This window comes from Oncorhynchus kisutch, linkage group LG14, assembly GCF_002021735.2.
Source record: "Oncorhynchus kisutch isolate 150728-3 linkage group LG14, Okis_V2, whole genome shotgun sequence".
Classification (NCBI taxonomy): domain Eukaryota; kingdom Metazoa; phylum Chordata; class Actinopteri; order Salmoniformes; family Salmonidae; genus Oncorhynchus; species Oncorhynchus kisutch.
Genome location: NC_034187.2, coordinates 51786602 through 51809979, shown reverse-complemented (window position 1 = coordinate 51809979; position 23378 = coordinate 51786602). Strand labels below are relative to the sequence as shown.

The 23378-nt window shown below is 42.1% G+C and overlaps 1 protein-coding gene and 1 long non-coding RNA gene across 2 annotated transcripts; one reads left to right on the top strand and one right to left on the bottom strand.

Moving 5' to 3' along the window:
* Positions 1-1925: 1925 nt before the first annotated feature.
* LOC116353393 (uncharacterized) lies at positions 1926-3059 on the bottom strand. The gene is made up of 2 exons (XR_004202832.1): positions 2385-3059; positions 1926-2142 (listed from the first exon to the last, which is right to left on the bottom strand). It is a non-coding gene; the product is annotated as an uncharacterized LOC116353393 (long non-coding RNA).
* An 11427-nt stretch (positions 3060-14486) lies between these two features.
* Positions 14487-18588, top strand: lye (lymphocyte antigen-6, epidermis). The gene is made up of 3 exons (XM_020499749.2): positions 14487-14776; positions 17556-17666; positions 17898-18588. Exons 1-3 carry the CDS (start codon positions 14725-14727, stop codon positions 18113-18115), a joined length of 381 nt encoding a protein of 126 aa, XP_020355338.1. The 5' UTR covers positions 14487-14724; the 3' UTR covers positions 18116-18588.
* Positions 18589-23378: the final 4790 nt, after the last annotated feature.

Below are 23378 nucleotides of genomic sequence, written 5' to 3'. Positions count from 1 at the left end.
TTGTCAGATGAAGCAGATTCAAGGTGCGGGACTCTGACCTGGAAGCTTACAAGAAATCCCGCTTATGCCAAGCGACGAACCATCAAACAGGCAAAGCGTCAATACAGGGCTAAGATTGAATCATACTACACAGGCTCCGACGGTCGTCGGATGTGGCAGGGCTTGCAAACTATTACAGACTACAAAGGGAAGCACAGCCGCAAGCTGCCCAGTGACACGAGCCTACCAGACGAGCTAAATCACTTCTATGCTCGCTTCCGCCCCCAGGTGGTGAGGGTAGGTAGCAACACATCTGCCACGCTGATCCTCAACACTGGAGCTCCCCAGGGGTGCGTGCTCAGTCCCCTCCTGTACTCCCTGTTCACCCACGACTGCATGGCCAGGCACGACTCCAACACCATCATTAAGTTTGCTGACGACACAACAGTGGTAGGCCTGATCACCGAAAACGATGAGACAGCCTCTAGGGAGGAGGTCAGGGACCTGGCCGGGTGGTGCCAGAATAACAACCTATCCCTCAACGTAACCAAGACTAATGAGATGATTGTGTGCTACAGGAAAAGGAGCACCCAGCACGTTCCCATTCTCATCGACGGGGCTGTAGTGGAGCAGGTTGAGAGCTTCAAATTCCTTGGTGTCCACATCAACAACAAACTAGATTGTTCCAAACACACCAAGACAGTCGTGAAGAGGGCACGACAAAGCCTATTCCCCCTTAGGAAACTAAAAAGATTTGGCATGGGTCCTGAGATCCTCAAAATGTTCTACAGCTGCAACATCGAGAGCATCCTGACCGGCTGCATCACTGCCTGGTACGGCAATTGCTCGGCCTCCGACCGCAAGGCACTTCAGAGGGTAGTGCATACGGCCCAGTACTTCACTGGGGCAAAGCTGCCTGCCATCCAGGACCTCTACACCAGGCGGTGTCAGAGGAAGGCACTAAAAATTGTCAAAGACCCCAGCCACCCCAGTCATAGACTGTTCTCTCTACTACCGCATGGCAAGCGGTACCGGAGTGCCAAGTCTAGGACAAAAATACTTTTCAACAGTTTTTACCCCCAAGCCATAAGACTCCTGAACAGGTAACCAATTGATTATCCGGACTATTTGCATTGTGTGCCCCTCCAAACTCTCTTTTACGCTGCTACTACTCTCTGTTTATCTTATATGCATAGTCACATTAACTATACATTCTTGTACATACTACCTAAATGGCCCGACCAACCAGTGCTCCCGCACGTTGACTAACCGGGCTATCTGCATTGTGTCCCACCACCCACCAACCCCTCTTTTTACACTTCTGCTACTCTCTATTCATCATACATGCATAGTCACTTTAACAATACCTACATGTACATACTACCTCAATAAGCCTGACTAACAGGTGTCTGTATATAGCCTTGTTACTCTTTTTTCAAATGTCTTTACAGTTTTATTTCTTTACTTACCTACACACACACACCCTTTGTTTCCCGCACCATTGGTTAGAGCCTGTAAGTAAGCATTTCACTGTAAGGTCTACCTGTTGTATTCGGCGCACGTGACAAATAAACTTTGACTTGAGATGTCTGAACAGAACAAGCTGTTAATTTCACTGTGGTCCATGTCTTCTATTTGAAGTCATGCACAAACTCATGCAGCTGGTGACTGAATTTGTGACGGAGAGCTCATCCATGAAATCAGCTATAGGTGAAAGGACCCGGTGGAGAGGAGCAGCGGAAACGCAGTCGCTGGAGTGATGAATCACACTTAACCATCTGCCAGGCCAAAGGATGAATCTGGCTTTGGCGGATGCCAGGAGAATGCTACCTTCATGGTTCGAGGTCCCTTAGTTCCAGTGAAGGGAAATCTTAACGCTACAGCATACAATTGTTATGCGGGGCGGAGCAGATGAACCCAAATGCAGACTCAGACGGACACACGGATAGGTAACCAATGTATTTATTGAAAAGCAGGAGAGGAGATGGGGTGTAGTCCAGGGGAATCTCGGGCAGGTAGTAGGGAATCCAGACTGAGGCTGAGGGCAAGGAGATTAGGAACCGGGTAAGCAGGTATGGAGAGGAATCCAATGAAGCACTAGAGAGGATCCAGGGCAGGGAAGCAGGACTGAGGAGAAGGGTACCAGAGTCACAGCAGATGGGACTGTAGCGGAGAGAAAAAGCAGTGTGAGGCTAGGGAAAACAGGCACAACAGGATAACAAAATCTATGCAGGAACTAACAGCTAGAAATGCAGACTGACTGAGTAGAGGCTACGATCTGGCAGCGTGGAAGTGGCAGGGCTGAGTATTTGTAGTGTTCTTGATTATGGAACAGGTTGCAGCTGGTGAGAATCTGCTCTGCTCTAAGAGTGGGGCTGTTGCTCAAATACTAGTGAACATCGTACCAAAAAGGCTCTGCAAGCTCCGAGGTTGCCATCGTAATACTTGGAAGTCGGAACAAACAGCTCACGGGGCAGAGGAGAAGGACTTGGGACTGGTTGTGATCTCGGGGTGAAAGTTCGACCCTGTAGGTCAGAAAGGCTCCATGAAACTTATTGATGTGCTCCAGATGGGTTCAAGGCTTGGTCATGTTGCTCGAGCAGGGCGCCTTGGCCGGCGAGGGTTTGGTGGAGAGGATCTAAGTCTGCTGGGTTCATATCACTAGCCCGTTCGTACTGTTACGCAGGGTGGAGCAGGTGAACCCAAATGCAAAATCAGACGAGGAGACAAGGATAGGTAACCAATGTATTTACTGAAAAGCGGGAGAGGAGATGGGGTGCAGTCCAGGGGAATCTCGGGTGGGTAGTAGGGAATCCGGACTGAGGCTGGGGAAAAGGAGATTAGGAACCAGATAAGCAGTTCTGGAGCGGAATCCAATGAAGCAGTATAGTGGGGATCCAGGGCAGGGAAGCAGGACTGAGGAGATGAGGGACTGGAGACAGGCACCAGAGTCAGAGCAGATAGGAATGTAGCAGAGAGAAAAAGCAACGTGAGGCTAGAGAAACCAGGCACAACAGGATACCATAATCTATGCAGGAACTAACAGCTATTAATGCAGACTGACTGAGTAGAGGATACGATCTGGCAGCGTGGCAGGACTGACTATTTGTAGGGTCCTTGATTATGGAACAGGTTGCAGCTGGTGGGAATCTGCTCTGCTTCCAGCACACCTGTCTCCACTCACACAATCACATACACAGAGAGAGAGCGGTAGAGAGAGAGCACCTTGGGAGTGGTGGCAGGTTAGGGAGCTCCAGGATGAGAAGTAGAGGGCGTGGCAGGAGCAGATGTAACAACAATGACATTCTAGACGATACGGTGCTTCCAACATTGTGGTAACAGTTTGTGGATGGCCCTTTCCTGTTTCAGCATGACAGTGCACCCGTGCACAAAGCGAGGTCCATACAGAAATGGTTTAACGAGATCAGTGCGAAATAACTTGACTGGCCTGCACAGAGCCCTGACCTCAACCCCATCGAACACCTTTGGGATGAATTGGAGCGCTGACTGCGAGCCAGGATTAATCAACCAACATCAGTGGCTGACGTCACTAATGCTCTTGTGGCTGGATGGAAGCAAGTCCCTGCAGTATTGTTCCAACATCTAGTGGAAAGCCATCCCAGAAGAGTGGAGGCTGTTATAGCAGCAAAGGGGGGACTAACTCCATATTAATGCCCATAATTTTGGAATGAGATGATTGACGAGTAGGTGTCCACATACTTTTGGTCATGTAGTGTTTTTCTCCCCTTAGTCTTTCGCCTCAGTGGATTGGCTGCAAAGGGCTTAAATTTACATTTAGATTTTTGGTTACTGGACTACATAACATACCCTATAATTCCAAAGTGGAATTATGTTTTTTGAAATGTTTAAAAAAATAAAGAATGAAAAGCTGAGTCAACAAATATTCAACCACTTTGTTATGGCATGCCTAAATAAATCCAGGAGTAAATGTTTGCTTAACAAGTCACATTATAAGTTACATGGACTGACTCTGTGTGCAATAATAATGTTTAACATGATTTTTGAATGACTACTTAATCTCTGTACCCCACACATACATCTGTAAGGTTCCTCAGTCGAGCAGTGAATTTCAAACACAGATTCAACCACAAAGACCAGGGTCTCACAAAGAATTGCACCTATTGGTAGATGTGTAAAAATAAAAAGCAGACATTTAATATCCCTTTGAGCATTACACTTTGAATGGTGTATCAATACACCCAGTCACTACAAAGATACAGGCGTCCTTTGTAACTCAGTTGCCGGAGAGGAAGGAAGGGATTTCACCATTAGGCCAATGATGACTTTAAAACAGTTACAGAGTGTAATGGCTGTGACAGGAGAAAACTGAAGATTGATCAACAACATTGTAGTTCCTCCACACCGCTTTTTAAAAAAGGGTTATTCGGCTTTCCCCATAGAAGAACCCTTTGGTTCCAGGTGTAACTCTTTTGGGAACCAAACCTACAACCACTGCAATGATTTCGATGTTAAGGTAGACATGTTTGAGTTTTTTGTTAAAGAAACAACCGTTTAAGGGAATACTTTAGCTCCCCTAATCGTGATATTTCAACTGAACATGTAGGCTGCTCACCAGCTCATACTCTGACTCCTTTTAAAAGTAAGAGTTATTTTGTACCTCCAGCCAAACGCAATCACCCTATTGAGACATATTTCAGACTTGTTGAAAAAGATGTTTATAATCTCCTTTAGAACAAACATGAGTACATACACTACCGGTAAAATGTTTTAGATCACCTACTCCTTCAAGGGCTTTTCTTTATTTTTTACTATTTTCTGCATTGTAAAATAATAGACATCAAAACTATGAAATAATACAAATGGAATCATGTAGTAACCAAAAAAGTGTAAAACACATCCAAATATATTTTATATTCTTATAAGTAGCCACCCTTTTGCTTGATAACAGCTTTGCACAATCTTGGCGTTCCCTCAACCAGTTTAACCTGGAATGCTTTTCCAACAGTCTTGAAGGAGTTCCCACATATGCTTAGCACTTGTTGACTGCTCTTCCTTCAGTCTGGGGTCCGACTCATCCCAAATCATCTGAATTAAGTTGAGTTCGGGGGATTGTGGAGACCAGGTCATCTGATGCAGCACTCCATCTCTCCTTCTTGGTGAAAAATAGCCCTTACACAGCCTGGAGGTGTGTTGGGTCATTGACCTGTTGAAAAACAAATGTCCTTTAGTAGTGTTTTTTTCCAGTGTTTCGACCATGAAGGTATGATTCACAAAGTATCCTCTGATCAGTTGATGTTGAGATGTGTCTGTTACTTGAACTCGGTGAACCCCAGTTTCATCATAGCGCTTCATGGTTTTTGCAACTGCACTTGAAGAAACTTTCCAAGTTCCTGAAATGTTCTGTATTGACTGACCTTAAATGTCATAAAGTAATGATTGACTGTCGTTTCTCCTTGCTTATTTGAGCTGTTCTTGCCATAATATGGACTTGGTCTTTTACCAAATAGGGATATCTTCTGTATACTCCCCCTACCTTGTCACAGCACAACTGATTGGCTCAAACGCATTAAGAAGAAAATAAATTCCACAAATTAACTTTTAAGAAGGCACACCTGTTAATTGAAATGCATTCCAGGTGACTACCTCATAAAGCTGGTTGAGAGAATGCCAAGAGTGTGGAAAGCTGTTATCAAGGAAAATGGTGGCTACTTTGAAGAATCTAAAATCTAAAATATATTTAGATTTGTTTAACACTTTTACTACATGATTCCATATGTGTTATTTCATAGTTTTGATGTCTTCACTATTATTCTACAATGTAGAAAATAGTACAAAAATTAAGAAAAAACGTTGAATGAATGGGTGTTCTAAAACTTTTGACTGGTAGTGTATATTTCTATAATTTACCTAAAGATTAAAAACAAGCTTTTCTTGATTTACAATCCGATACGTCAGTCCTTATCCACCCTGCTGATAAAGGGTGGGTCGGTTGTACTCGTGGATAAGACAGTTTATGTAAAATGAGTGTCAAGGACAACTGCTTGACAACACCTTTTTCAAGAAACTCAAAAGTGACCCCACTTCCCAATTTCAGAGCACTATATTTACTGTCCTAGATGGGTTTTTACGATGGGTATTTAAGTTCTGGTCAAATCACCAAAAAAAAGAACACAACTTTTTCGCTATTCAATACCATAAAATTGCCACTTTCTATACTTGGCTGAAATTACACAAGAATGTTACAAAACCTCCAGGGCGCCCTATTGTAGCGGGTATTGATGCAGTAACAGCCCCTTTATCGAATTTTGTTAACTTTTTTTATTAGACCACTCGCAGAACAGCTCCCCTCCTTTTTGTAAAGGACACCAGCAGTATGATCTCTATTATTGAATCTCTTGATCCTCTCCCTGACAATACTTTGTTAGTTACTTTTGATGTTGAGTCGTTATACACAAATATTCCACACGAGGGCGGTATTGATGCCATGGAACATTTTCTTCTGCAACATAACCTTAATGAACTACCCCCCAGTGCATGGATTATAAGATTGGCTGAAATAGTACTCACACAGCTACTTCATGTTCCTGAATGATTTCTTATTCAGACGAAGGGTACTGCTATGGGGTCTTCTACGGCTCCTAACTATGCTAATAGTTACATGGAGAAAAGGTACATTCTCAATCCTTTCAACAAAAATATTGCCCAACATTATTATCTGGAAAAGGTACATTGCTGTAATTTTTGCTCTATTGAAGGGTGATGCAAAACAGCTCCAGACATTCTATGTTTTTCTGAGCACCTGAGATGTACTATGCAATCTGACACACGTCAAAACAGTTTCCTTGATCTTTTGATTTGTGTGAGGACAATGATCTATTTACACTGATCAACGGTGTTAAAATCAACGGATTTTAACAGTTTGTTGAGGGCATATAGTTGTCACCCGCTTCCCTTTGCCCTACAGCCAAACAATCAGATTTCGACAGAAATATGTTTGAGATGCAAAGAAAATTAAAGGAGAGGAGGTAAAAAATGGTCAGATTAATACTGCCATTGAGAAAATTCCAAACAAATCGAGACGTGATCTCTTTCAAGGACAGTCTCGCAAAAAGAAGCATTATTGCGTTCTTACTAACGTCACCTGCTATTCAAAGTGCTCTGAACAAATTAAGGGAATCGTTCACAAACATTGGCACATTCTAAGATCCAATGACAGTATCAGTAATGTGTTTTCGGACCCTCCCTTGGTCGTACTCTCACTGGGAAAAAACCTCAGAGATCAATTGATAAACTCTGATTTACCACCCCCAAATAGCCCTGCACAACATCTATGTGCGCCTCTACCAGATGGAAACTACAAGTGTAATGGCTGCGCTCAATGCAATGGCACTTACAAACGAATCTCGGTGCATCGTAGCACCATTAGGTGCCAAAACTCAATGTACCCAGTTGCGGCCCACTTTTTGGAAGCGAACCTCTCGATTTCGTCCCTACGTTATATCGGCATCGAATACGTCACACAATTTATTGTTAAAACGAGAGGCTGCCTGGATCTTTTTAAAGACCATTGCTTCTTTCAGTCTCAGCGTAGACTTTGATCTGATACCATTGTTGTGATTATTGTGATTTTGATATGCATTGTAAATGTTTGCAGCCAAATTGTATCTAAATCAAATCGAACCAAATTTTATCTGTCACATACACATGGTTAGCAGATGTTAATGCGAGTGTAGCGAAATGCTTGTGCTTCCAGTTCCGACAATGCAGTAATAACCAACAAGTAATCTAACTAACAATTCCAAAACTACTGTCTTATACACACAAGTGTAAGGGGATAAAGAATATGTACATAAAGATATATGAATGAGTGATGGTACAGAGCGGCATAGGCAAGATGCAGTAGATGGTGTCGAGTACAGTATATACATATGAGATGAGTATGTAAACAAAGTGGCATAGTTAAAGTGGCTAGTGATACATGTATTACATAAAGATGCAGTAGATGATATAGAGTACAGTATATACATATACATATGAGATGAATAATGTAGGGTATGTAAACATTATATTAGGTAGCATTGTTTAAAGTGGCTAGTGATATATTTTACATAATTTCCCATCAATTCCCATTATTAAAGTGGCTGGAGTTGAGTCAGTGTGTTGGCAGCAGCCACTCAATGTTAGTGGTGGCTGTTTAACAGTCTGATGGCCGTGAGATAGAAGATGTTTTTCAGTCTCTCGGCACCTGTACTGACCTCGCCTTCTGGATGATAGCGGGGTGAACAGGCAGTGGCTCGGGTGGTTGTTGTCCTTGATGATCTTTATGGCCTTCCTGTAACATCGGGTGGTGTAGGTGTCCTGGAGGGCAGGTAGTTTGCCCCCGGTGATGCGTTGTGCAGACCTCACTACCCTCTGGAGAGCCTTACGGTTGTGGGCGGAGCAGTTGCCGTACCAGGCGGTGATACAGCCCGCCAGGATGCTCTCGATTGTGCATCTGTAGAAGTTTGTGAGTGCTTTTGGTGACAAGCCAAATTTCTTCAGCCTCCTGAGGTTGAAGAGGCGCTGCTGCGCCTTCTTCACGATGCTGTCTGTGTGGGTGGACCAATTCAGTTTGTCTGTGATGTGTATGCCGAGGAACTTAAAACTTGCTACCCTCTCCACTACTGTTCCATCGATGTGAATAGGGGGGTGTTCCCTCTGCTGTTTCCTGAAGTCCACAATCATCTCCTTAGTTTTGTTGACGTTGAGTGTGAGGTTATTTTCCTGACACCACACTCCGAGGGCCCTCACCTCCTCCCTGTAGGCCGTCTCGTCGTTGTTGGTAATCAAGCCTACCACTGTTGTGTCGTCCGCAAACTTGATGATTGAGTTGGAGGCGTGCTTGGCCACGCAGTCGTGGGTGAACAGGGAGTACAGGAGAGGGCTCAGAACGCACCCTTGTGGGGCCCCAGTGTTGAGGATCAGCGGGGTGGAGATGTTGTTGCCTACCCTCACCACCTGGGGGCGGCCCGTCAGGAAGTCCAGTACCCAGTTGCACAGGGCGGGGTCGAGACCCAGGGTCTCGAGCTTGATTACGAGCTTGGAGGGTACTATGGTGTTAAATGCCGAGCTGTAGTCGATGAACAGCATTCTCACATAGGTATTCCTCTTGTCCAGATGGGTTAGGGCAGTGTGCAGTGTGGTTGAGATTGCATCGTCTGTGGACCTATTTGGGCGGTAAGCAAATTGGAATGGGTCTAGGGTGTCAGGTAGGGTGGAGGTGATATGGTCCTTGACTAGTCTCTCAAAGCACTTCATGATGACGGAAGTGAGTGCTACGGGGCGGTAGTCGTTTAGCTCAGTTACCTTAGCTTTCTTGGGAACAGGAACAATGGTGGCCCTCTTGAAGCATGTGGGAACAGCAGACTGGGATAGGGATTGATTGAATATGTCCGTAAACACACCAGCCAGCTGGTCTGCGCATGCTCTGAGGGCGCGGTTGGGGATGCCGTCTGGGCCTGCAGCCTTGCGAGGGTTAACACGTTTAAATGTTTTACTCACCTCGGCTGCAGTGAAGGAGAGGCCGCATGTTTTGGTTGCAGGCCTTGTCAGTGGCACTGTATTGTTCTCAAAGCGGGCAAAAAAGTTATTTAGTCTGCCTGGGAGCAAGACATCCTGGTCCGTGACGGGGCTGGTTTTCATTTTGTAATCCGTGATTGACTGTAGACCCTGCCACATACCTCTTGTGTCTGAGCCGTTGAATTGAGATTCTACTTTGTCTCTATACTGACGCTTAGCTTGTTTGATTGCCTTGCGGAGGGAATAGCTACACTGTTTGTATTCTGTCATATTTCCGGTCACCTTTTTCACAGGAATGCTGCCATCAATCCACGGTTTCTGGTTTGGGAATGTTTTAATTGTTGCTATGGGAACGACATCTTCAACGCATGTTCTAATGAACTCGCACACCGAATCAGCGTATTCGTCAATGTTGTTGTCTGACGCAATACGAAACATATCCCAGTCCACGTGATGGAAGCAGTCTTGGAGTGTGGAATCAAATTGGTCGGACCAGCGTTGAACAGACCTCAGCGTGGGAGCTTCTTGTTTTAGTTTCTGTCTGTAGGCAGAGATCAACAAAATGGAGTCGTGGTCAGCTTTTCCGAAAGGAGGGCGGGGCAGGGCCTTATATGCGTCGTGGAAGTTAGAATAGCAGTGATCCAAGGTTTTGCCAGCCCTGGTTGCGCAATCGATATGCTGATACAATTTAGGCAGTCTTGTTTTCAGATTAGCCTTGTTAAAATCCCCAGCTACAATGAATGCAGCCTCAGGATGTATGGATTCCAGTTTGCAAAGAGTCAAATAAAGTTCATTCAGAGCCATCTGCTTGGGGGGGAATATATACGGCTGTGATTATAATCGAAGAGAATTCCCTTGGTAGATAATGCGGTCGACATTTGATTGTGAGGAATTCTAAATCAAGGACTTGAGTTCCTGTATGCTTTTGTGACCACACCACTTCTCGTTAGCCATAAAGGCATACGCTCCCGCCCCTCTTCTTACCAGAAAGATGTTTGTTTCTGTCGATCGTATGCTATGTTTTTTGTATGATCTATTTAAATCTGTAAATAATATCAAGTCACACCGGCCATGATTACAGACACTTGTGTGTGTCCTTTGACACGATATAAACTAGTGACCCACAGTGTTTGTTATTATACCCTGATGAAGACAGCTTGTCTGTTGAAACGTTGGTTATTAGGTTATTCAATTATTGCATCTGAGCTCCTGGATTGTGCGGCTCTCCTTTTCTTTTTCAACCAAAAGGGTTCTACCTTGAAAGAACCATTTTAGGTTGTAGATAGCACCTTTTTTCTAAGATTGTACTTTTTAAAAAAATTTAAGAAAAAATATCCAAATACTTCCTTCGAAATGTTTTGAATGTAATTGAAATACCTTACATAGTAATTGATCCCAGGCCTAGTGCATTCATGTGTGACAGAGAAAGAAATTAGATCTATAACATCCAGACAGTGAGATACATATAGTTGCGATTATTACAAGTTTATTCACCTCGATCCTCTGTTCTGGACATTCTAATTCTTTAATTTGTAATCTATCATTGGTAAAAAGGTGCAGTGTACCTCACTACTGTTATTTTTCACTGTCTTTTTACTTTAGCTTTTTATTTCTTTACATATCTATTGTTCACCTAAATACAATTTTTTTACATAAAAATTGCACTGTTTGTTAGTAAGTAAGCATTTCACTGTAAGGTCTACGACTGTTGTATTCGGCGCATGTGACAAATGAACTTTGATTTGATTTGTAATGAAACAGGCAGGCAGAATGAGCCTGCGGCAGTCAGAGAATCCTCAAGCTTCTGTCCAGTAGCCCTGCGTGGCATCAACTGTGCCACAAAAGCAAGTGTAGTGGTTTTTATATAACCCACAGGAGAACCAAAAAATGAAGAGCGAAACCACGGCTGTCTTTTTGGCTTTTAAGTCGATCTGCAATAGTATTGTGAAAAGACAGGACAGGAACAGATCAGTCTCCAATGCAACATCTGACAAGTTGTTCTACACAGGAGCATGAAGAAAGGTAAAACACATATCCTGTCTCACATCCCTAATATATTGCTAGGTGCTTTCAGTGTTGACAGTATCAAAATACAACAACTCATGTACAAAACACTGCAACATAAACAAGTTACAAACTATAATCTTCCATCATGCAACGCCAGCAACAGTCGGCAGCTCAGCTAATCGTCTGCAGTACAGAAAGGCATGATAGCTAGCAACAGCAGCACTTTTTAGCACTCTGTAAACTATACTAATAACAACAATAAAACTCTGAAAGTTACATGTTTCAATAGTCTCACACTCCCTTATAACAATATATACAGCATTAACCTATTTATTTCACGTTATGGACTACTACAAAGGAGTAATCTGCAACACATACTTTTCTCTCTCTGTGTTTTCTCGGACTGAGGAGAACCGGAGCTATGGGTAGTACCGGGTGTTAGTAGGTGAAGCAAGCACCCAGATGAAATAAAGTACATTTAATGAAACCAAACCCGAAGGTGTTAACATCATTCAGTTACTGTAGCTGCCTACCTAACATCAACAGGCAGCACCAGTAGCGCAACAATTAAAAATAGACACCAAAAGTAAAGTTCCTGGCGATCATAGCGATCTGACTCCCCCCTTCTGTCTGAACTTGAAATATTCCTGTTCACGGGCTTGGGCCACTGACCCCCAACCTGGTTATGTTCTGCATTGTGTACTATTCTAATAATTTGAAGTTTGATGGAATATCCTTTTTCACTCTCCTACACACACACATTCTTAATTTCAGCAAACTTTAAGACGTGATGTTTATGGGACATATTGGAGTGCCAACAGAAGAAGCTCGTCAGTAAGTAAGGCACGATTTATATTTTTATTTCTGCGTTTTGCATGAAATATGTTTTCTCTCTTATGTTTACGGAGGTGCTATCCTCAGATAATAGCATCGTTTGCTTTCGCCGAAAAGCCTTTTTGAAATCTGACATGTTGGCTGGATTCACAACCTGTGTAGCTTTAATTTGGTATCTTACATATGTGATTTCATGAAAGTTTGATTTTTATAGGAATTTATTTTAATTTGTCGCTCTGCATTTTCCCTGGCTTTTGGCCAAGTGGGACGCTAGCATCCCACATATCCCAGAGAGGCTAGCTTCTTGTTAATCCAGCCGCTGTGTCATATTTCAAAAAGGCTTTATGGCGAAAGCACACCATGCGATTGTCTGAGGACAGCGCCCCGCATACAAAACTATGAAAAACATTTTTCAACCAGGCAGGTGTGACAAAAGTCAGAAATAGTGATATAATAAATGCCTTACCTTTGAAGATCTTCTTCTGTTGGCACTCCAAAAGGTCCCACTTACATCACAAATGGTCCTTTTGTTCGATAAAGTCCTTCTTTATATCCATAAAAACTCATTAATCAATAATCCACCGGTTTCCCTCCTTCAAAATGCATACAAAATGAATCCCAAACGTTACCAATAAACTTATCCAAACGAGTCAAACAATGTTTATAATCAAACCTTAGGTACCCTAATACGTAAATAAACAATTACATTTATGACGGAGAATAGTATGTTCATTACCGGAGAAAAATAACAAAGAACTGGCTTTTCTCCACGCTCATGGGAACACTACAGCCAAAATGGGAGCCACCTAGAAAAACTACAACTTCTGGCTCAATTTTCCAAAAACCAGTCTGAAACTCTTTCAAAAAACTGTTGCAATCTAGTGGAAGCCCTAGGAACTGCAATCTGGGAGGTTTTCTCCTTATAATAAAAGTGACAGCCATTGAAAACAGTGGTAGACCACTTTTTTGGGGGGGGAGGGTTTGGTTTCGCCTGCCATATCAGTTCTGTTATACTCACATACATTATTGTAACAGTTTTAGAAACTTTAGAGTGTTTTCCATCCAAATCTACCAATTATATGCATATCCCAGCTTCTGGGCCTGAGTAACAGGCAATTTACTTTGGGAACGCTTTTCATCCGGACATCAAAATACTGCCCCCTAGCCCAAAGAGGTTTTAAGGGAGTCTAGCACCACCAGCTGTTACCTCTTGACAACTCTGTACTTAGATCTTCGGTAGAGGATCTCGTCCTTGATTTTGAGTTTATCCCAACGCATCAGCATTCTCAAAACTTGGGCAGTCACATGAGCCCTCTCTATCAACGAAGGCCTCCTCCTCCTCTCAACAAAGTACACCACCCGTTGCCAAGACCTGATCCGCCTTCTGTTTTCTCTCTATCACATCAGAAGAAAGGAATGGAAGTGTAGCCGCTCCACCTTCATGCTGAAGGATGCTGGCAGACTCGTATCCCACTCCAGACAGGATTCCAAAACTGCTTTCAGCCCTTCAGAAGAGACTTGAGCCAGGATCGCACCACCTTGGATATGGACTGACAGTTTGAATGCGTCCTGGATGGACTCTGAAGTCACATACTCTGGGAACTCAGTTGCCTTCCTAGCTCCATGGAACGACTGTCGACTAAGCAGGTCTGCTGGGACATTCTGTGGCCCGGGGATGTACTTCAAGTCAAAGTCGAACGGGGCCAGTTTAGAGACCCACCATTGCTCACAGGCGTCTAGCTTTGGTTTCCTCATTATATATGTCAGGGGGTTGTTATCTGTTAGGACTGTGAATCTAGCTTTGAGAAAACTGTAACTAAAAGCGCTATACAAATTAAAGTGTATTATTATTATTACACTCACACACGTGTTGGTCTGTCCGACTGTCTTTATCTGATTGTCTCTCCCTCCTCCTCCTCCTCCACTTCCTCCTCTGTCTTTGTCTCTCCCGCCTCCTCCTCCTCTGTCTTTATCTCTGGGTAAGTACAGGTGTCGCAAACATAACATCATACTCCCTTTGTTTGATTCTCTACCCTGCCATTGATCTGTAAGCACTCGTTAACCTTTTCTCCACCCACATCAGCCATTCCTCTCATACTACTCATCAACATCTCAATTTGTACACTTATGGGTGTCATTTGACCCTGTTGCCTGTTACAGCCTATTAACATCCTGTTTCCAAAATCTCCATCAGCACCTGACCCTCAGCATATAAATGGTTGTCCAAGTTGGTGCTCCTCATTCTACACAGCTCTACACCTCATTAAATTGCAATTTGGACTCTGGATTATCTGAGTTGCATTATTCCAATACTCATTACACTCACTATAGAACTTTGATATTTTCCCCTCTACTTGGATAGAGATGAACAAATTAATGTGGGGATGTGTGGCGCTGGTGGGACTCTTTGCTGTCGGTAAGTTGGTTTTATTCTCTCTGGGCAGGTTATTATTATTATTCATTAGACAAATTGGGGCTTGTTCTAAAAATACTTTTTTGTAAATTGGAAAAAATGACCGTTAAAATCCACAACAGTTTTTAACTGATTCTTTGTTTGCGATCATGACAAAGAATTTGAAGACTGGAGATATGAAGAATGGGTGCGTAAAAAGTCAAGCCTGGTTGGATGTGAGTGGAGTTGAGCAGTCGGAAATCCCGTTTATCGCTCATGTTGGTGCTCGCGCACGGCTCTGTACATCCTTTCCAACCACCTTTCCAACCGCTCCGCTAAAAACCAGTCCTAGCTCACAAAAATAAAAAACTGCGACCCCAAATTCGCGCCATTCGTTAAAATCACAATTTAACCAACACCCATCTATTTGTGCGACTACCTGGACCTACGATTTGGTTTTGAAGTATTGAAACCAAACCATATGGATTTGAATGAAAAGTATTTGAATAAACATGAACACGTGAATGGAAGAAGCGCACATCATTTCAAATAAGCTAAATGTCATATTCTACAGCATATAAACACTCAAAATAGGTCAAGATCCAGACAGAGAGCCTAAGAAGGAATGGCAATGAATTATTTAGTCTATATTATTTATATTTCAAAGCTATAGCCTACAAATAAATATAGTGTGAATCGTTTGCGAGTGCGACGCAATCGGCTGGTAGGGACATTAGCTTTGAATTTCCTTAGAATTAAATACAAATTAAATGAAAAATGACATATTAGTGCGTTTGAATTAATTTTTGTAATTCAATTTTAGAAACACGAGTTTGGCCGGTCTGTGGCATCAGGCTCATGCGATGGTGCCTGGAGAAAAGGCTAACAGCAGAGAATAGGTATGCCTAAAGGTTTTTAGGCAGAATAACTCAATCAAAACGGAAAACTCATTGAACATGGGAATATTGGGACAAAATCAATGATGGCCTATTGTATGGATAATAGAACAAAAATGAACGAAACGTTGAAGAGATCTGATTTTTAGTAAATAAATACTTTGCTACAATGACACACTTAGTTATCTACCCACCTGGTTTCTTTCTATTAGCATGTGCACGTAGTAAGAAAACCATCATGCTTTCGGGATAAGTGTATTTTCAGATTCCACAATGATTCTGGACTCTACATCACCGCACTCCCTCTCTTGCTCTTGGTTCTCATTCCTGTAAGTAACCTTGATTTAGCAAGGAAAATATTTTGCAAACTCCATGACAATAGCTAAACCAAGGGGCTATAGCAGCACACAAGTAGACTTCAAATGCATACTAGACCGGGTATTCCCTCAGCTCATGAAGTGTGCGCTACTGGAGCAGCGAAGGCTGCCGCTCCAGCTTTTGGGAATCTTGCTCTGCGCTCCAGTCAAATTGGGCATGCTCTATTTCTCGCTATGCTCCAGCTCAGCTCCACTCATACTCCGGTGGCCACTGACCTCGGATCTGTCTGAAAATATGCAAAATATTGACGAGATCCGAAAGTAGGCTATATTTGAAGAATAAAATATCCAGATTAAAATAAATATTCTCAATAACTCAGATTTTCTCAGCGAATTTGCCGTTTCCCACGCCAACGATCTCTGAATAGGCACAGCTGTATTTGAGCGAGGGAGAAGTGTTCAGGTAGACTATGTTATGACACATCCACTGGAGAAGTGTGGTGTATACCTTGGAATTATTGACAGAAAATGTAGCAGAAGGTGAATGTTGAACTTTTTTTGCACACATATCCAGATGATGCTGAGTACCGTTTTGCTCTAACACTATTGGTGTGGGTAACCACCAGATTTTTGGTCCTTAAATACATTTTTGTTAACAAACTTCAAGCAGGTTGGAGAATACTGGAGTTCCAGTAAAGAGATTGCTTTTCAGTTAACCCGAATTAAATTGCCAGAGAATTGCCAGAGAATTACATTTTCATTTATCTACCATAAGTCGCCTGCAACCTCGTTTTAGAGAATTTCGCAGTACTTCCAGTCCAACCGGCCTCAGAACCGCAGACCGTAACCACGCCAGCCCAGGACATCCACATCCGGTTGAAATGGATAATTGTTGCATTTATATTTTTGTTCGGCATATTTATGGATAGTCAGGGGCACACTCCAACACTCAGACATAATTTACAAAAAAACATTTGTGTTTCGTGAGTCCGCCACATCAGATTCAGCAGGGAAGACCAGGGATGTTCTCTGGACTATTTTCCTGTCCTGCTAAGCATTCAAAATGTAATGTCAGGGAAAATGTATGGAGTAAAAAGTACATTGTTTTCTTTTCAGGAGTGTAGTGAATTAAAAGTTAAAGTTAAAAATATAAATTGTAAATTCAAGTACAGATACCCCAAAAAACTACTTAAATAGTACTTTCATGTATTTGTTCTTAAGTACTTTACACCACTTCCTACTATCAGACGTCACCAAATGGGAACTTTAATAGGACAACACTCCGCTAAAAGTGCTTTTCAGTCCAATAATAATTTCACTCTGGGTGTATGGCTGTACAATCAATCATTTAAAGTAGTCAAAATAGAGTCCTTCAATTCATTAATTAAACTGCCAGGTATTACCCTAATATTTATTTTGTGCTGGACTGGACTGAACAAAGAAAATAAAAAATAAATAAATGATGTGTATGTTTGTACATATGTCATTGTACAGTGTCATGATGACAGCAATTTTATTTGTTTCTCTCCTCTTTCTTATCTCTCCTCGTTGCTCTCTGTCTCTCCATCTTTCTCTCATTCCATCTCACAGCCCAGTCCCTGAAGTGCAACACATGTACTGTGGGGTTGTCCAGCCTTTGTTTTATTGGTTCAACTGCAGAATGTAGCACCGACCAGCCCAACTGCTTCACTGCAGAAGCAGGTACTGACCCTGTGGTTTTGTCCAAGTAGAAAGCTACAATAAAAATAGGTCATTGACTTACTGTGTAATTCTAGGTTATTACTGTATAATTCTTAGATTATTACTGTGTAATTCCCATTTCAGAATGTAAGTTATCAGTTAATAATATCTAGTAATATTTGTACTATAAAATAAAGTACTACCCAAACAAAAACTACCTGTATTTGCAATTGTTCTTCCTCCTTCTTCCAGTGTTCAATGCCACTAGAATCGTGAATCTCAAGCGCAAGGGTTGCCTGGCCACAGCTTTCTGCAACACCACATCCACTGGTAGCATCCTGACAGCCGGCTACACCGTCACACAGACCTGCTGCAGCACCGACCAGTGCAATGGGGCCGTAGCCATCCAACTCCCTCTCACTGTGGCCCTTGGTGCCGCCCTGGTGGCCATCTGGAGCACTTTCACTTAAACTAACCCTTCACAATAAGGAGACCTCCTCCATAGGTTTCCATTGAAGTGTGTTGTAGTTCTTAAAAACACAATATACTGAAACAGTTTTTTTTTCTGGGAAAGACTGCAATGTTTATTCAGGCTAGTTTCACTAAACTTTAGTTCCAAGTACCAACTCAAACTGATTTTACCTCTAGGCTAAACAACATCCTACTACAGCATCAGTTCAATCAATGTCATTGTATTTATATTGGGAACTTATTTGTGTGACGCAAGTACTTTTTAATGGCATGAATTCTCACTCATGTCACTATCAATTATCATTATCTAGCAACTTTTCATTTTTATAAAGATAACATTTCTATGTATTCTATGTACAATAAACAAACATATTACACGTTAAAGAATTATCTACAACTATGAGACACTACATTGTGTGTGTGTGAAATGGTTGAACAAATAATAAAATAAAGACTAAACACATTTAACTCACTTTTTGACTGAGCATTCCAATGTGACATAAATCCTGTCTGCATTCCTTCCTCTTCTATACCGACAAACATCCTCTTCATAAACACTCATGGAAGAGGATAAAACTTGTTATACTTCATTATAGTAGCCTATAATCAAGTCTCCTATCATGTACGACCCACTTAGCAGGAAACTGGAATTTCCCACATTCATTTATTAGTAATCTTTCCTCACCATGCTCTAAGTCAGTGGTTCTCAAAATGTAGCCCCCCCCCCCCCCCCAAAAAAAAACAATGACCCATTTATAATTATTTTTAAAGGAACTCCATTTTCACTGGGGGGGATTGTCCCAAAGCTGGAAGGAGGGCCCCGAGTGAAAAGGGCCCCATGCTCTAAGTGAGCACGTTTTGAGCCAGACTCATTCATTAGGGGTTAGGCCTACAACTCCTATTGTAAACAACAAACACTACCCTCCTACAAGATGAAGACTAATATTTTGATAGGGCTTTCTGTCCTGGTTGTCTTCATAACAGTGGGTAAGTCCTATCAGATCATTTGTTGCTAAGGCAATATTCAAAGACAGATACAGTAATAGGTTGTGATTTGATGAGTTTTGATGATTTAAGGTTTAATAGCAAATTCTGTACTCTGTGATTGTATTTTCTAAGGCTATAAATTGTTGATGTGGGATGATGGTACAGTCCCCTACATATGTGTTTGGACAGTGAAGATTACATTTTTTATTTGACTCTATACTCCAGCATTTTGGATTTGAAATCAAATGTTTCATTTGAGCTGACAGTACAGAACGGCACCTTTTATTTGAGCGTATTTTCATACATATCTGTTTTACCGTTTGGAAATGAAAGCACTTTATGTATCTAGTCCCACTATTTGAAGGTGATAAGTATTTGGACCAATTCACTTATGTGTATTAAAGTTTTCAAACGTTATGTTGCCTATTTGATCCCATATTCCTAGAACGCAACGACTAGATCATGCTTGTGACTCTACAAACCTCGTTGGATGCATATGCCGCTTGTCGTGGTTGTGTTTTGAATTATGTTGTGCCCAATAGAAATTAATAGTAATTAGTGTATTGTGTTAAATAATAACGTGGATGCTACCATGATTACAGATAATCCTGTTCTTTCTAAGCTGCGTGGGCGCATTAGCCTGAGACTGCCACCCATCATTGTTCCCATCATTGTTCTGTTAGAAGGTGAAACTTCGCCCCCATTCTGAGGTCCTGAGCACTTTGGAGCAGGTTTTACTAAAGGATCTCTCTGAACTTTGCCCTTTTCATCTTTGACTCGATCATGACTAGTTTTCCATTCCCTGCCGCTGAAAAACATCCCCACAGCATGATGCTGCCATCACCATGCTTCACCGTAGGGATGGTGCCAGGTTTCCTCCAGACGTGACGCTTGGCATTCAGGCCGAAGAGTTCAATCTTGGTTTCATCAGACCAGAGAATCTGGTTTCTCATGGTCTGAGAGTCCTTAGGTGCCTTTTGGCAAACTCCTAGCTTTGACTGAGGGGTGGCTTCCGTTTGGCCACTCTTGTCAGGAACCGGCTCGAAAGCCCGTAACAGAAAGTGAGACAACATGGGGATAAGGAATAACAAAAATATATTTATTAACTGAGGTAACCTATATACAATTAACAATGGTGTGTGTAGTCAGTAATCAGTAGCGTAAGTGACTGGTTGTGTGTATAGGTGATAATAAGGAGTGATGAAAGATACCAAAGCAAGCAAACAAACAAACCGGCCACAAAATTGCCACAACCAAAATCAAACCGTGTTTCTGCATGGAGAGAGTCTACTCAATGAATGGAGAAAAGGTGTATTTATCCAGGGATACACCCAGGCCCAGGTGTGTTCCATTTCGCAGATGACCCTCCCGCTGACATCCTAATAAGGAAAACAAGAGAAAAGAGAAAGAATACGGCAGACAGAGTGGGATGGTCGTCACACTACCATAAAGGCCTGATTGGTTGAGTGTTGCAGAGATGGTTGTCCTTCTGGAAGGTTCTCCCATCTCCACAGAGGAACTTTAGAGCTCTGTCAGAGTGACCATAGGGTTCTTAGTCTTTCTCTGACCAAGGTACTTCTCCCATGATTGCTCAGTTTGGTCGGGCGGCCAGCACTAGGAAGAGTCTTGGTGGTTCCAAACATCTTCCATTTAAGAATGATGGAGGCCACTGTGTTCTTGGGGACCTTCAATTCTGCAGACATCCTTTTATACCCTTCCCCAGATTTGTGCCTCAACACAATCCTGTCTCGGAGGTCTTGGGACAATTCCTTCGACCTCATGGCTTGGTTTTTGCACTTGCATAGTCAACTGTGGGACCTTATATGTAGACAGCTGTGTGCCTTTCCAAATCATGTAAAATTAATTGAATTTACCACAGATGGACTCCAAACATTACAGCCTTATTCTAAAATGGATTCAATTGTCGTGCTCTGATTGATGTTTTTTAGCGGCAGGGAGTGGGAGACTAGTCAGGATCGAAGGAAAGATGAACAGAGAAAAATACAGAGAGATCCTTGATGAAAACCTGCTCCAGGTCTTCACCTTCCAACAGAACAATGACCCTAAACACACAGCCAAGACAATGCAGGACATTTTAATCAATTTTAGAATAAGGCTGTAATGTAACAAAATGTCGAAAATGTCAAGGGGTCTGAATACTTTCCAAATGCATTGTAGATCAATACAATTATTGGGGTGGTTATATTCTGTACTGTTGTGTGTTTTGTCGTAGGTGGTGCAGAATCTGATTCCACCAGCATGTGCTTCCAACCCCTAGCTCTGCAGGTAAGTTGGCAAAAATATTTACAAGCTGATGGCTTGTAATTTACAGTAAGTATGGTATAAATATGAATTGGGTATTGTTTGCATGGGTTTGTGTTCGTGTTATGGGGTTTCAGGTGGTTAGATGTAGATTAAGGAAAAAGGAAACCGCACACTGCTCTTGATAGTATCACTGATATTTAATATGCTTACGTATCAGCCTCAAGGTGGTTAGATGTAGCCTTAGGTCCACAGAATACCTTCCAGACTATGTAATCAATTTAGTCTACCCCTTTTCTCTTAATTAAACTCAGGTATCTGGAATCATTCCACAATGCCCTGCTGAAAAGCTACCCCAAAGCAGCAGAATTTGGGGTACACGAGCATGAGGGAGGGGACACACCTTGCAGTTATGGAACACAACAAGATTGTGGGACAAAAACCTGCAAGGGACACTGAAAGGTATATAAGAGTAATGACACAACGACCTCATTCTCATTCAATCTGCAAATTGTGTGAGGACAGACGCTGGGAGATGAGAAGCAAGTACAGGGAATGAATATTTAATAAATAACCGACATGAAACAAAAAAAGGACAGCGTCTGGACAGGGGAAACAAAACGACATTAATGACAACACAGAGATGTAAATGAATTACTTTAAAATCATACAATGTGATTTTTGGGGGTTTTGTATTAGATTCCGTCTCTCACAGTTGAAGTGTACCTATGATAAAAAATTACAGACCTCTACATGCTTTGTAAGTAGGAAAACCTGCAAAATCGGCAGTGTATCAAATACTTGTTCTCCCCACTGTATGCTGATGATTCAACAATATACGCATCAGCAACCACAGCTAATGAAGTCACTGAAACCCTTAAAGAGTTGTAATCTGTTTTGGAATGGGTGGCCAGTAATAAAATGGTCCTGAACATCTCTAAAACTAAGAGCATTGTATTTGGTACGAATCATTCCTTAATGGCTAGACCTCAGCTGAATCTGGTAATGAATGGTGTGGCTGTTGAACAAGTTGAGGAGACTAAATTACCTTAGATTGTAAACTGTCATGGTCAAAACATATAGATTCAATGGTTGTAAAGATGGGGAGAGGTCTGGCCGTAATAAAGAGATGTTCTGCTTTTCTGACTGCACACTCCAAAAAGCAAGTTCTACAGGCTCTAGTTTTGTCTAATCTTGATTATTGTCCAGTCATGTGGTCCAGTGCTGCAAGGAAAGACCTACAGTAGTTAAACTGCAGCTGGCCCAGAACAGAGCGGCATGTTTTGCTCTTAATTGTAATCAGAGGGTTGATATAAATACTATGCATGCCAGTCTCTCTTGGCTAAGAGTTGAGGACTGACTGACTGCATCACTTATTGTTATAAGAAACATGAATGTTTTGAAAATCCCAAATTGTTTGCATCGTCAACTTACACACAGCTCTGACACACACACTTATCCCACCAGACATGCCACCAGGGGTCTTTTCACAGTCCCCAAATCCAGAACAAATTCAAGAAAGTGTACAGTTTTAAATAGAGCCCTTATTGCATGGAACTTCCTTCCATCTCATATTGCTCAAATAAACAGCAAACCTGGTTTAAAAAAACAGATAAAGCAACACCTCGAGGCACAACGCCTCTCCCCTATTTGACCTAGATAGTTTGTGTGTATGCATTGATATTAACATTAAACACAGTATGCAGTTCAGTGTGTCGGAGTGTGTCTCAGGTGTAGTAAGTGCAGAGAACTGTAGCTACAGATTGTTGCACCAGATAATGTGATTTAACCAAAGATTTTTGGTATCCATTACTGGGAGTTAATGGATAGATTCTATATGGTGTAGCACAGAGAACTTTTGACCAACCTTACCTTGGCGATAGTGTCTTTGTCCTCGATTTGCATCCAGTTGCAGAGGGTCCTTTTTAAAAAGTTGAAAATACTCTGTTATTAAAATAAATACTTAATTAATAAAAAGTAAAAGAGATGTCTTGAAATAGACAAGATGGCGGC

Bases quoted from the DNA above. Each gene is read 5' to 3' on its own strand.
- lye (XM_020499749.2), top strand. From the start codon at position 14,725: ATGAACAAATTAATGTGGGGATGTGTGGCGCTGGTGGGACTCTTTGCT. The intron at 14,777-17,555 runs GTAAGTTGGTTT...TCCATCTCACAG, and splicing joins GGTGGGACTCTTTGCTGTCG to CCCAGTCCCTGAAGTGCAAC. The intron at 17,667-17,897 runs GTACTGACCCTG...TCCTTCTTCCAG, and splicing joins CTGCTTCACTGCAGAAGCAG to TGTTCAATGCCACTAGAATC.